General features: G+C 36.2%; 1 protein-coding gene across 3 annotated transcripts in view; it reads left to right on the top strand.

Annotated features, from left to right (window-relative positions):
* Positions 1–14,143, top strand: part of LOC106073085 (tetraspanin-18-like) — a 35,021-nt gene that overhangs the window by 12,796 nt on the left and 8,082 nt on the right. The window contains exons 1-4 of one of the 3 annotated variants that reach the window (XM_056042960.1): positions 2,524–2,657; positions 11,237–11,325; positions 11,812–12,024; positions 13,244–13,318. In XM_056042960.1, coding sequence (XP_055898935.1) covers positions 11,266–11,325; positions 11,812–12,024; positions 13,244–13,318 — 348 coding nt within the window. In that variant the 5' untranslated portion in view covers positions 2,524–2,657; positions 11,237–11,265. Of the gene's footprint in view, positions 1–2,523; positions 2,658–4,753; positions 4,869–11,236; positions 11,326–11,811; positions 12,025–13,243; positions 13,319–14,143 lie in introns of those variants that run through there. The other 2 variants (XM_056042958.1, XM_056042957.1) reach the window with 2 other exon arrangements.

Genomic DNA, 14,143 nt, shown 5'->3' with positions numbered 1-14,143 from the left:
TTCAAAATAAGAATTCGTTGACACATTTTTCATCCTTTATGAACCGAATAAAAGCTAGCAGCTGGACTTTGCCACTAACGTCAGTGGATTCGTCAACTTGAAGAGACCACAGCAGAGACACTTCATCGTTAGTCACGTCGAAGTGTTCGCAGATTTGATCTTGTAAATCCGACGATAAGTCTTCAATTCTGCGCGAGATAGTATCATTTGACAAAGGAACTTTTTTAGCTTTTTCGGCGGCATCGGGATAGAATAGTTTCAACAACTATTGCTAAAACTGGGTGTGCTTCTTGCGTTTTGCTAATAACTGAGCAACCTTATAACTTGCAATCAATCCCTTTTCTGGCAGCTTTAGTTAGTTCGTAAGTTTTTTAGCTTGTTTATTTTGTTGAGCCCTGATGTTTTCGAAGTATTCCTTCGGTTGCGCTTTTACAGCTGAATGTTTTATTTCCATGTGTCTCTTCAATTTGCTTGGAACAAGCGCCTCATTCGATAGAGTTGCATTGCAGATCAGAAAGAATGGCAATGGAGAATCTTCAGGTCCAGAAGATATGAAACCATATCCGGTGTAATCTTATTTGTACCTTCGTTTGGTTCCTAGCTTTTTATTTAACGCTTTCGCAGTTTCATTCTTGCTAACGTATTTCTCCATGGATAACAATGAATAATGTTTATTGATAATTTGTTATTATTAGCATACACCTAAAAAATTTACATGAAACACATCGCTTATTATTATCGTTACCAATTTAAGAACTAAGGCGGCCTACATTTGAGTCATTATAATAATATATGTATAGTGGACAATTTCATAACCTGAATAGCTAACAGCCATTTCCGTCACTATGGAGCGACCCACTACTATTACTGGTCGTTGCAAATGGGGATGTCATCGCAACGTAAACTAAACATTTAATAGTAGGCAGACCCGTGTAACGCTGCAAGTGTGGCATTCTGAAAACTCCCGCGGCACATCTGCAAATCTTCGGCGGCACACAGTTTGAGAACCCCTGCTCTAAAATGAAGAGAGTTGCTATTCTTGGTTTTTTGACACATCGCAGTGTGTGTAGAACTGAATGTTCAGAAGTTATCTGTATAGTAACTTCCCGTTCATCGGGGAGGATGTTTAAATGTTAATATACGGGCGACAGATCAGCCGTGGCTTGATTTTGTTTTTCCACGCCATGTGTGTTAGATGGGGCTAGTCGAGGCGCCAGAGATAACGGACAGGGAGCTAATCAATTGATTAGTTGGGCAAGTGGTTTTCGCTAAGTACACTGAAGCCGTTATGAAAAGAGTTAAAGAGAGATAATCATCTAACATCAAGAGGAAGATAAATAGACAGACAGAAAAGACAATGCAGATAGATAGATAGATAGATAGATAGATAGATAGAATAAATATGAAATGTATATAAATTATTACACAAGAATCTGTTGTTGGTCTCCTTTTGTCGTGTTACGACATCACCCCCTCCCCAGCAGTGCTCATTTCTCCACGCAGCCGATATGTCCTACATTTAAATTTACACATCACTGTCACATCACACAATCCTATTATGCGTATCGTACGATAAAGGCACCATTTTATTTCAACCCTGTTTAGGTAGATAGAGTTAATAAGTAATAGGAACTTTGATAGAGCTGATAGTTACTAAATAAATGTGTGATGGAGTTATAATGTGTTTATGGAGTAACTATGGAGAAAGTAGAGGGTAGATGCTTTCTTTGTGTGGGCTGAAGAGTTTCTGATGAAATCACATGGTAGTCTGTCGTGATTCAAGTTACCAACTACTGGTTTGAAAGTTGAAGAGACTTGCAAGAGACGTGAGACCAAAGCTTATATATTAATATTATCTCCCTCCGTCTGTCTGTCAGCCTGGGTGAATTATTATTTTTTCTTCCATTTCCCATTCTCGGATTAAGTTGAAATTTTGCACAATTATTCATTGTTGATGCCAACACATGAATCCATTTATAGAATTTGACCAATCAAATAATCAGTTAGTGATAATTAATTTTGTTTTAAACAGAAAAAGGGGAAATAAAACGTGCAATATTGAGAGTTATGGCAGCTACTTAATGGTGTTCTCTCGTCACTCTTTGTTTTTAACAAAGTATACTTTTTTATATTTTTCTTGTAATTGCGTTTAAATTATAATTTCAATTGCGTTTCTACATTATCTGCTTTCAGGTTATTTGTGTAAACTTTATAGAGTTCTATTTTGTTTTGTTTTAAAAGAAGATTGCTTATGTTTATTTCAAGTTTCACATGTTGAATTGAAAACGGTAGTTCTTCTAGCTGTTTGGAGCTACAAACCAACGACCAGAGTATTTACATTTCTTGCTTTGTACACATATTCTCTCGATTTGAATAAAAAAAAAGTCTAGTTTCAGTGCCAAATATCCTCTCAATTAATATGTGTATGTGTGTAAATGCCGGTGTGTCTGTGCACTGATTTCTCTCCCTTGCTTTCCTTATCATTCGCCGCTTATTCCGGAGAATACAGTGTGTGGGAGACAAGGAACCTACCTGCAAGCTCTGTCATTCCATTCACAATTTTTTCCTGGTGTTAACTCGACCTGGTTTTGGGAGACAGCCTTGAGCTAGTGCTGGGCAAATTACGTACACCGGCCGGACGCTAGAGGCAGATACATGTAATGATCTTACTTTATAATGTGTGTTTTTATTTCTGAGATTATATTAATAAAATTTCAATTTTTGTATTGAGACCTCAGTTCCCAGTTGCGCTGATGTTTAACATTGTCACAATACATTGGTTGGTATCTGCATGGGAAATTAAAAATACACTAATAGAAAAGTTAATTACTATTAATCTCACAGGCCAGAATGTCTTCTATGTTTTCAACAACTGGATTATTGAAGCTTTTGCTTTGACTGTCTATAATGTAAGTCTGTTGAAGTGAATATAATCACAAGATAACAGCCTGACAATGCAGTTGCTTTTCCAGTTCTGTCACTATGGTTTGTCTTTGTGATCAAAGTTATCAGAGTCAGGACATTTAATCACAGGCAGTTTAAGGCACTGCTTTAAGTTTTAGGTAACTGGCATATTGGTATTCTCTACCATATTGGTGTCATCCTCTACCAAGCATCTTCATTCTCTGCTACAGCATTTGTCATTTTGTACCACAGCAGTGTCATTCTTACTAAATATTATCTTTCTCTACCAGGCATTGCCATTCCATGGTATTATCATTCTCCATAACAACAGTACTGAACCATTCTCTATTAGGACAATGTCATTCTTTGCTTTATCAGTGCCATTCTCTACCACAGTAGTGCTATTCTCTGCCACAGCAGTGTCATTCTATGATACGCCAGTACCAATCTCTACTAAGCAGTGCCATTTTCAATGATAGCACTGCCATTATCTACCACAGTAGTGTCATTCTCTACCACAGCAGTTCCATTCTCTCTGATAGGAGTATCCACTGGCTGACCCTGTGCATGACATTCAAGTGTGAGAGTCCCTATTAGTTAGGTGTAGCACCAGATCATATGCTAGTTAGTTGTAGCATAAGATCATATGCTATTTAGGTAGATGCTAGATCATATCATATGCTAGTTAGGTGTAGCATCAGATCATGTGCTATTTAGGTGTAGCACCAGATCATATGCTAGTTAGGTGTAGCCTCAGATCATATGCTAGTTAGGTGTTACACTAGATCATATGCTAGTTAGGTGAAGAACCATATCATATGTTAGGTGCAGCACCTGGTCATTTGCTTGTTAACTGTAGCACAAGATCATATGCTGGTTGGGGAGCTGTCTAAGTTGTAGGCAAACACATTTATAGACGACCATCTTTCTAAACAATTACACTAAACTACTTTTAACCAATGTAACATTTTACACACAACTGTATACAATATTTTTTTTAATGTTCTTTAGAAGAGGTTTAAGATGCTACACAGTGTCAAACTTAACTGTGCTATTATATTTTGCTGCCCCCTACCTCCTTGTCTCAAACAATATTCTTTTCCACTCTGTTCTTTGTTCCCTAATGTGCTTACTGTCTATAAGCTCCACTCCTTGAGTTAACATTATATCTGAACACAATAATTTAACAAAGTAAAAAAAAAAAAGCCAAAGCTTCTCCCATACACACCACATGGTTGTTGTATTCATCCACTGCTGTTTTAGACGCACTAAGCTATATATATGTCTCATCTAAAAATACTTAAAGGCAAACATGCATTAAGGCACTTGGTTCACAAAGGATTGTTGAAATCACAAACTAATTAGTCAAGTAATATAAGAACATTGAGTGAGGATTAGGACACTCAACTTATAACTTGGATTAAAAAACAACAACTGCAGTTGCTATTCCCATACAAATTATAAGGTACATTGTTCGGCCATCTTAACTGTATTTAGAAGCTATTAGAAGGTTTTAAAGCTAAGTTACTCAGAAACAAAATTTTAGTTGAATATTCTGATCCTTTAAATTAGAACTTGAACCTGTTATTTCTAGTTTAGAAGCAGAGCACTTTATTCCATAACAAATACATTCGAAAACAAAATGAATCAGTTAATAATATGTTGTCTGAAAGCATGTTGGCTGGTTTGATTTCAGGAAATCTAAGACTAATAGATCATGACTGGCTTGTTAAACTTGTCTATTTTTAGCAGTCCTACACAAGGATCAATTTAACTTTCCTGTGTGACAGTATGACTCAAGCTTAAAAGCCTCCCATGATAATTAATAGGTTGCCAAAAAATTGCCTCATTTGAGTCAATCACATTTTTACATGCTCTGTGTAAACACAGAGTTTTCAGAGAATAAGCTGATCTGTCACATGATGTAGTTTATTGATGTTATAGGGAGGGTTGCTAGGTTAAAGGTGAAAAATCTTTGTTTGGGTTAACATGCTGTATCATCATCACTGTTTTGTTGCTTATCCATGATTTAGTCATGACTATAACATTTCTAGACTAGGTACTTCCTTTTTCTGAAAAGAGAAATTCTCTGTTTGTGGGATTACTGAATTTTAGGAACACAACTTTTGGTAGTATTGTTTTTATTTAGGAGCTCTTCAATGTGTTTATTGTTTTTGTTTAACCAGTCCTGATTAATATTGGTACTTAAATTTTTTTCTAGTGTTTAATTGGGCTGATTGAGACCATTTTATAGCTGTGATATTTATTTTTACTTTAGATACAAAAAGATTGTGATTAGTTCAACAGCTGTACACATCTCCTTTGTGACTCTTTGTTTTGAAATATAGTAATTATTATGGACAAACTTTTCGAAGTGAGTTGAAAACAAGTTAAATTCAAATATATAACAATTTCCAAATGGATCTAAACTTACTACATTTTGTAACTGGCATCAAACCCAGATATGACTCCAAATACCGTATTTTGCGCATATACCTCTCATATTTATATAACCCACACACCCGTATAACCTGCACAAATAACACAATAATAAAAACAAAATCGTACAACCCTCACCTTATTCACACACCCTTATATACACTGTATGTGCAAAGCCTTACTTGCTGTAACCTACTGGTACATAAAGAACTATCACCAGTACTGTTTGTTTTCTTGAGGTTTATAATAAGATATTCATAAAACTTTCCAATGTACATTTCACAACCACACAGCAAACCATAGAAGGTATAAAGACCACCGGTATGCCCATAGTTTCCGTTATGCTATGTTTAATTTTTGTTAACCCCCACAGCTTTGAATACTCTGCACAGCTGTCACACATTTGTAAACACGTTTGTACAACACGCAGGTTATATATGCGAAAATATGCTAAATATACATAACTTCACTAGCCTATACAAATGTTTTTGTTTCCTTTACAATCCTTGGGGATTTCAATGCCCATAACACCATGTGGGGATCCAACAATACCGACACAAGAGGTCGTATGCTGGAGGATATCTTCCTCCAACATGATTTATGCATACTTAATGATGCATCACCGACCTACCTGCACCCAGGAACTGGATCACTCACATGCATTGACCTCACCGTATGCGTCCCCGGACTTCTGGAAGATTTTAAATGGTCAGTTAGCAATGATCTACGGGGAAGTGATCACTTCCCAATCATCATTACTAACAATCTCCCTTCATTGGGACAACCTCAGCAGTGGAAACTGAATAAGGCCGATTGGGAACAATTCCAAAAAAGATGCTCTGAGGATATCACAGAAAATATCCTCCATGAACAGAACCCAGCTGATACCTTTGCTAGCAAGCTACTAAGTATAGCCAGGAAAGTTGTACCCCTAACCTATGCAAATCCAAAACGGCCTAGCAAACCATGGTTTGATACAGCTTGCAAAAGTGCTATTGGTGATAGGAAAAAACGACTGGCTGCATTTATAAAGAATCCTTCCCAGGAAAACCTAAAGCTATTCAGGATAGCTAGAGCAAAGGCTAGACAAACCATACAGTCAGCCAAAAGGAATTCCTGGAGAAGTTTTGTCGGCAGTCTGGATGCCAAAACTTCTGCTAGAGCGGTTTGGAAGGCAGTAAGGCGAATCAAAGGGAAAGAATCAAATGCAATAGGGCATTTGAAAAACCAAGGACGAACTGTCACGTCCCCCAGAGAAATAGCTGACTGCCTTGCATCCTCAATAGCAGAAAAATCATCCACTGCACACTACACGCCAGAGTTCCAAAAAGTCAAAACCAGGGAGGAAAGACACCCCATTGATTTCAGGTCAGAGAACAATGAAGACTACAACAAACCGTTCTCGCTTGAGGAACTGAGGGAATCGCTGGACAAGTCACATGACACAGCGCCTGGAGAAGACGAAATCCATTACCAGTTCCTCAAGCACCTTCCCGAACCCTCATTGGCAGTCCTGCTAGGGGTCTATAACTGTGTGTGGCAAACAGGCGCTTTCCCAAACAGCTGGAGGAAAGCCACAGTTATACCGATACCTAAACCGGGAAGAGACGGCTCTGACCCAGCTAACTATCGACCAATAGCACTAACAAGCTGCATCTGCAAAACCATGGAAAGAATGATTAACAGTACCTGGAAAGGAATAAAGTGATCTCAAACTACCAGTGTGGATTCCGACAGGGGCGGACAACAACTGACCACCTGGTAAGGCTGGAAGCTTATATTAGAAATGCATTACTCAGAAGAGAACATCTAGTAGCTGTATTCTTCGATATAGAAAAGGCCTATGACACAACCTGGAAACATGGCATTCTACGTGACCTGGCGCTTATGGGGCTTAAGGGACACCTCCCCCGTTTTGTGGAGGAATTCCTGAAAGATCGAAAATTTCAGGTTCGAGTGGGCAACTCCGCTTCTGACACTCATGACCAGGAAATGGGTGTACCCCAGGGCAGCATTCTGTCAGTCACCCTGTTCAACATTAAAATAAATAGCATCATAAATGCGCTGTCCCCTGGCATAGAGTGCTCTTTGTATGTTGATGACTTTGTCATTCTTACTTATGGGAAAAACATGAACACCTTAGAAAGAAAATTACAGTTATGTTTAAACAAAATTCAGGGTTGGGCAAACTATATTGGTTTCAAATTCTCAGACTCCAAAACAGTTAGTATGCATTTTTGTAATCTAAGGGTACTATACCCAGACCCTGAACTATTTATACACAAAAAGAAGATCCCTGTCGTGAAAACTACAAAATTTTTAGGCCTCACCTTAGATTCCAAATTTAATTTTCTCCCCCACATTAAGGAACTTAAGAAGAAATGCCAAAAGTCATTAAACATACTAAGAGTACTCAGCCATACGGACTGGGGAGCTGACAGAGATACCTTGCTGCTGCTCTATCGGAGTCTAATTCGATCCAAGCTAGACTACGGATCCATAATATATGGAGCAGCAAGGAAGTCGTACCTAAAAATACTGGAACCAATACAAAATGCTGCCCTGCGTCTCTGTCTCTGCGCGTTTTGTACATCACCTATCCCAAGTCTCCATGTGGAGGCTGGAGAACTCCCCATGGATATAAGAATGAAAAAGCTTGCAATGCAGTATATAGTCAAGCTAAAATCCAACCCCACGAACCCTGCTTTTGACTCCATATTTAACCCCACAGAGGTAGAATTATACAATCGAAGGCCTAACGTCATACAGCCGTTGGGCCTTCGAATGAGAGAACCCATCCAAAATTTAACCCCACCCATTGACCAAATCTCTAAAATAGAAACCCCTCAGAACCCTCCTTGGCTAATGAATAAACCCAAATTAAATTTATCCCTCCTTAATTTCAAAAAAGAAAATACAGACCCAAGCATACTACAAGTCCACTTGTGGGAACTGCAGGAGAGCTACGGAGATTGTGGCACCATCTACACAGACGGATCCAAAATGGAGGGAAAGGTCGCGTGTTTTCGGAACAAAACAATCTCCCGTAGACTCCCCGATGGCTGCTCCATCTTTACGGCCAAATTGCACGCAATATTGCTTGCACTTATGGCCGTAAAAGCATCAGAAAGGAGGAAATTTATAATCTGCTCCGACTCCAAATCTGCATTGCAAGCTTTGGGGGGGATGAAGATTGACATCCCATTGGTACATAAGAGCCTGAAGCTGTTGGACCAAATAACAGCCGACCGTAGGGATGTCACCTTCATCTGGGTCCCCTCCCATGTTGGCATTGAGGGAAACGAAGCCGCAGACAGAGAAGCAAAGAGAGCCCTAAATCATGCGGTGTCAGGAACCCAAATTCCCTACTCGGACCTGAGACAAAGTATTGCCTCTGCCACCTATCGAGAGTGGCAGAATCGATGGAAGGCTGAGACTCACAGTAAACTCAGGCAGATTGTGGCGGATGTCAGGTGGCGGCCCACATCTAAGGGTCTGACAAGGCGTGGTAGCACGACCATGTCCAGACTTAGGATTGGCCACACCTACATCACGCACTCTTTTGTACTGAAGAGAGAGGAGCCCCCACTTTGTGAGTACTGTGACTCTCGCCTCACCGTGGAACATATCCTCGTTGATTGCCACAGATACCAGGATGTCAGGGCGAAATATTTTAGAGTCACTAATTTAAATACACTATTTGATAATGTCGACCCTGGGAAGGTACTGGGCTTTATCCGGGAAGTGGGGCTATCTACGAAGATCTGATTTATGAATTTGTGAACATGCACTATTTACATTAGATTTTTACCAAATATTTAAATTTTTACTACCTTTACTATTTTAACTGTGAATAGACCTTGATTTTAATGATATGACTGTATAGAATCTGGCCCTTTTTGTTTAGAGAGAGAGGGATCCTTAAGGGACTGCAGGCACGACATGGCCTAAATTGTGCCGATGTGCCTCAAATCAAAAATCAAATCAAATCATCATTCTTCTTATAAGACACATATAAGCAGAACATTTTTGTTTGTTTTTATGGGGGTAAGAGCTATCAAATATAGGATTTGAATTGGAAATTCTGTAGACATATCTAATTAATTGGCATTGGTTTGGCCATTTTAAAAAAATAAAATTATTTAGACTTTTGACTTTTTAAGACGCAAAAACTCAAAACAGCTTCTAATTCTTTGACCCTTACAAATAGTAATTTCAACTTTGCTTCATACCTGAAACTCAGCTTTGACTTCAACAACCAATGAAATCAATGCTCTGACTTCAACAACCAATGAAATCAATGTTTTTATGTTCAGAATTCCCTGGACAATATACTTGCTGGGTAGGAAGTGAGAGTTCTTCTTCATTTTAACACTCCCATTGGAAGATGACTTTGTGATATACTTTTTGTGCTAGCACGTGTGTGTTGGTGTATGTGGTCACCCTTAATGTGTGTTTAAATGAAAGAATGTGTCTGCTTGGTTTGGTAATGTCATTATTTTCAGCTTTAGCAAGCTGTTGTCTCCATACTTGCAAGTAATTCACTTCTCTTTGTCTGAGTCATTCTGTCTGTTTATCTTAAAAAGGGCTTAACAAATGAAAGTTAGAAACAAAAAAAGAGTGTATATGAAAATTAAAGAAATATAACAAAATAAAAACAAAACAAACAAACAAATAGGATGAGGTTCTGAAAACACATAAGTTAAAGACATTTTCTTTTCTAATTGTGTTCACTTTTATTCAACATTAAAAAATTTCCATTTGTAACATTTTTTCTTGGTAATCTACAGTTTTTTTTTAATTTCTTAAATTAACTTTTCATGCTTTTATATTTTAAAAAAAAATATATTTAAATATGTGTGTCATCAAACATTCTTACTTTGATCAGTATATATTTTAAATTATAGACGTTACATGTGTCAGTCTTGTCATGCATGTTAATTAGTGCTAAGAAGTCCTTTGTTATCCTGGCAACCCATTGCATGCTCTAATGGCTCTAGGGAAGAAAGAGCACTTACGAATTTGTTCTAGCATATGGAATAAGAAATGTACCTTTATCTTTTGTGTCTTTATGAATATTTATTAGTTTTTGTATTTGTAAATTATGGTTCAGTGTTTTATGTATTATTGCTACTTCACTTTTTAGTCTTCTTTCCTTAAGTGTCTCTAAATTTAGTGATTATGGCGTTATGTTTTATAACTGGTTTGTAGTTTTTTTTTTTTTTTTTTCTGTTTTTGTTACTCTCAATAATTGGCATTTTTCTGGGTGGAAAGACATGCTTCAGTTTGGTTCCCATTTCATTTCCTGTATTTCTTCTAATTCTCTTTGTAAAATATCATTATCTAATGCTTTTTGTTATTTTCTATAAGTTATGCAATCATCTGAAAATGATCTAATTTTTGTTCTGAATGATGCAATTTGCAAGGTGATTTATGTAAATTAGAAACAGTAGTCGGCTAAACTGTTCCTTGAGGTACACATGAGTTTACTGTTATTTGTGTTGATTTAGAGCCATTTATTATTACAGTTTGTTCACTGTTTATCAGGAAATCCTGAATCCATTGGTGTAATAAACTAGTAATGCCAAATTAGATTAATGTTTTATGCAAGCTTTATAGTAGCAGACTTTGTGGAAAAGTCTAATAAATTGGCATCTATTTGCTCATTATTATCTAAAATCATCAATTAGTTCTATGAGTTGAGTTTCACATGACCTATATTTCATAAAGCCATTCTGGTATGGAGTAAGGACATTATGCTTATCTAAGTGCTTTATGATGTTGCTACATATTGTGACAAGAAGTTTGACAAGCTTGTTTGACAAGAAGTTTGTTTTCAAGCTAAACACATTTTTGTTTTGATCCTGAGATTGACATTATGTTTTTGTTTCAGATTAAATTACATTATTTGTGGTGTCAGACATGGGGTTCTTTTCCAGCTGCTCTCGAGCTCTGCTGTTTATTTTTAACTTTATTTTTTGGGTAAGTTTTTTTTTTTTAAATGTTACTTAAGCTTCGTTAGAATTTACACTGTGAAAAATTAATGACTAATGTAATATTTAATAACAATGATCAAAGTGATCATTTTATTTCAACATAAATGAAATTGGCTAACATGGTTGTTTCTTGAGTGTAGAGTAGTCAAGCACACAGTTTTTTTTACCCCAAACCAAGTACATATCATGGTTTCTTCTCTAAGTTATTTGTTTTTAAAATGGAAATATGTGTTCAAATTGTTACGTTAATAACAACAATTTATAGATAACATAAAACTATAGCAGGTGTTCTATTTTGGTGCTTGTCTTTGTGATTAAACTCTACATTAAATTTAATGTATAATTGAAAAGTAATTCAGCACAATGGATTTTGGCTATCTAATTACACCAGAAATTGACTTGGGTTTTCTTTTTGCATAATTTATTATTATTTTAAGATTCAACATAATAATTGCTTTGATCTCATGACCAGCTGTCAGGTGCAGCCATCTTAGGTGTGGGAATATGGATTCTGGTTGACCCCCAACTTAAAGATTATATGAAACTGATCAAAGATGGTACGCAGGATGAAGAGTTTCTCAAGACATCTGCTTATATTCTCATCGGCTTTGGTTCCTTTGTATTTCTTGTTGGCTTCTGTGGCTGTTGCGGGGCCATTAGAGGCAGCAAGTGCTTGCTGGGATTTGTGAGTATTACATTCTTGTTGTTGTTGTACATTTTTTATACATTAATACATTAAGTGCTTGCTGGGATTTGTGAGTATTACATTCTTGTTGTTGTTGTACATTTTTTATACATTAATACTTTGGTGGAGCTAGGTGGCAGAATGATAAAGTGCTTGACTACTCTGACAATAGTAAAATTTGTCAAATACTTTAGCTTATTACTATCCTGGATAGACAAGCTATTGGAACAAAGGAATCATAAAGCACCTGGACTCTAAGCCTTTGTCTCAACTCTTTACCTCTGGAGTTTTCCTTCTCCATTTCTCTGTAGCTCAGCCCTGAAGAAAGAAAAACAAAAGTTATTTACTTAATTACACTTTTCAATGCTAGCAATAAAAGTAAAATATAGACACTTCAAGTGAATGAATTGTCTCATTATCTGATTATAAAAGAGAGAAATACTTTCAAAATTAAGCCACAGTGAAATATTTAGTATTTTAATATCCATATTCAAAATATTGAACACTATTATTACATATATTACATTTATTTCTTAAGAGAATATTTAAAAAAAGTGTTTATTATCTCAACTGGGGCCATTTTGTATCTGGGTGCTGGGGCAAACTAATAAAACAAACACAGCAAGTACTGACCTGTGCCATTTATACAAAGTTTATATCAACTCATTCTGTCTGTATAGTAAAAAGTTTGTACACACTATTTCTCCCACACCCAAACTTGGATCAAGCTAAAATTTTGCATAATTATTTCTTTTACCTCACAGAATCAATATAAAAAAATAAACCAATTAGTTAATTAACTATTGGTAATTAATTATTTTGTTTGGTATAAGGGAAAGAAATCATACTTGACAGATGTGGTGGTATAAGTTGTATTAGTCTCTTGAGGACTCTTGAGCCCTGGGTGAATATTTTTTTTATGCATTTAAAAAAAAACAATCATGCAAACATTCACCAAGATACCCCCTTCTTCCCTCCTCCTTTCACAACTGGTCCAGACAAGTGATAGGATCATAGTGGAGTAAGCTTAAAGCTAAACAAAAAACAATTTGTCAAAATATTTCTAATCACACAGATTTATTATGTCTAGGTCAATTATGCATATAATTACATAATTTTAAAGTATTTTAAAAAATCTTTTTCTTTTTCAGAGTAGTTTCTATACTCCCAGTCTATTAAAATGTATATTTATTCTATGAATTTATTTTTTTCTTTTTAGTACATTTTTTTCCTGGTTGTAGTGTTTGCAGGAGAACTGGCTGCTGGCATCTATGTAGCTGTATTCAAAAATGATGTAAGTCAAAATGTAAACTAAATATTTTTATATTTATAAAATCCTTTGATAGTAAAGCCATCAAGTATTTCTTGGGCTTTATCTCAGAATAATTGTACTGCTAACTTTGTCAATCATTTTGAATAGCATTGCAACTAAATATTGTTAACAACAGATGATAAAATCAGTACTGAAAATAAAACATAAAAATATTGTTAAATGCTGGTCTAAACCAATGTATTTGATGTGGCAGATGAATTTTGTCTAATCTCATCTTGAACTGAGAGGAACAGGTCCCAAGAGTTGTGCAACTTTTTGTTGTACCAGGACACTAGGATAACACTGCACAAACATTCACTTGTGTTTGTCAACTAAACTATTGATTGGCCCTGGGTGATGTGGGAATGCAGCCAACTGAGATACTGTAGCCAGTCTACTACAGCTTTAAAAGTTGTAGAGCATCATGTGTTAAGGGCCACTTGTGAGGCTCTTGTTTCTTTTTTGTTGTGTAACTTAGATTGGATTAAACTACCTCTTTAATTTTTTTTCCTCTCCCTTTTATTTTTTTTTAAATTTAATGTTACATTGATTACCTACATGGAATGTTTTTGTGATTCATTTCCCTTAAAAAATATTGATTTTTTTTTGCTTCCTTTTACACATGTACTTGCGCATTATTACTTCCTGTTCTAGTTCTGATTCTGTTTGTTGCTCAATGTGTTATTACACTGTCATTGTCTAGACCAGTGGTTCCCAACCATTTTAAAGTAATATGTACAATTTGCTATGTAAAATAAAATTAATACAAACTTTTGTGTCCATATTAAATTTAGGACCACTGAAGCC

This window comes from Biomphalaria glabrata, chromosome 10, assembly GCF_947242115.1.
Source record: "Biomphalaria glabrata chromosome 10, xgBioGlab47.1, whole genome shotgun sequence".
In the NCBI taxonomy this organism is placed as follows: Eukaryota; Metazoa; Mollusca; class Gastropoda; family Planorbidae; genus Biomphalaria; species Biomphalaria glabrata.
The sequence above is the reverse complement of the archived record's forward strand: the minus strand, read 5'-3'. Positions and strand labels throughout refer to the sequence as shown.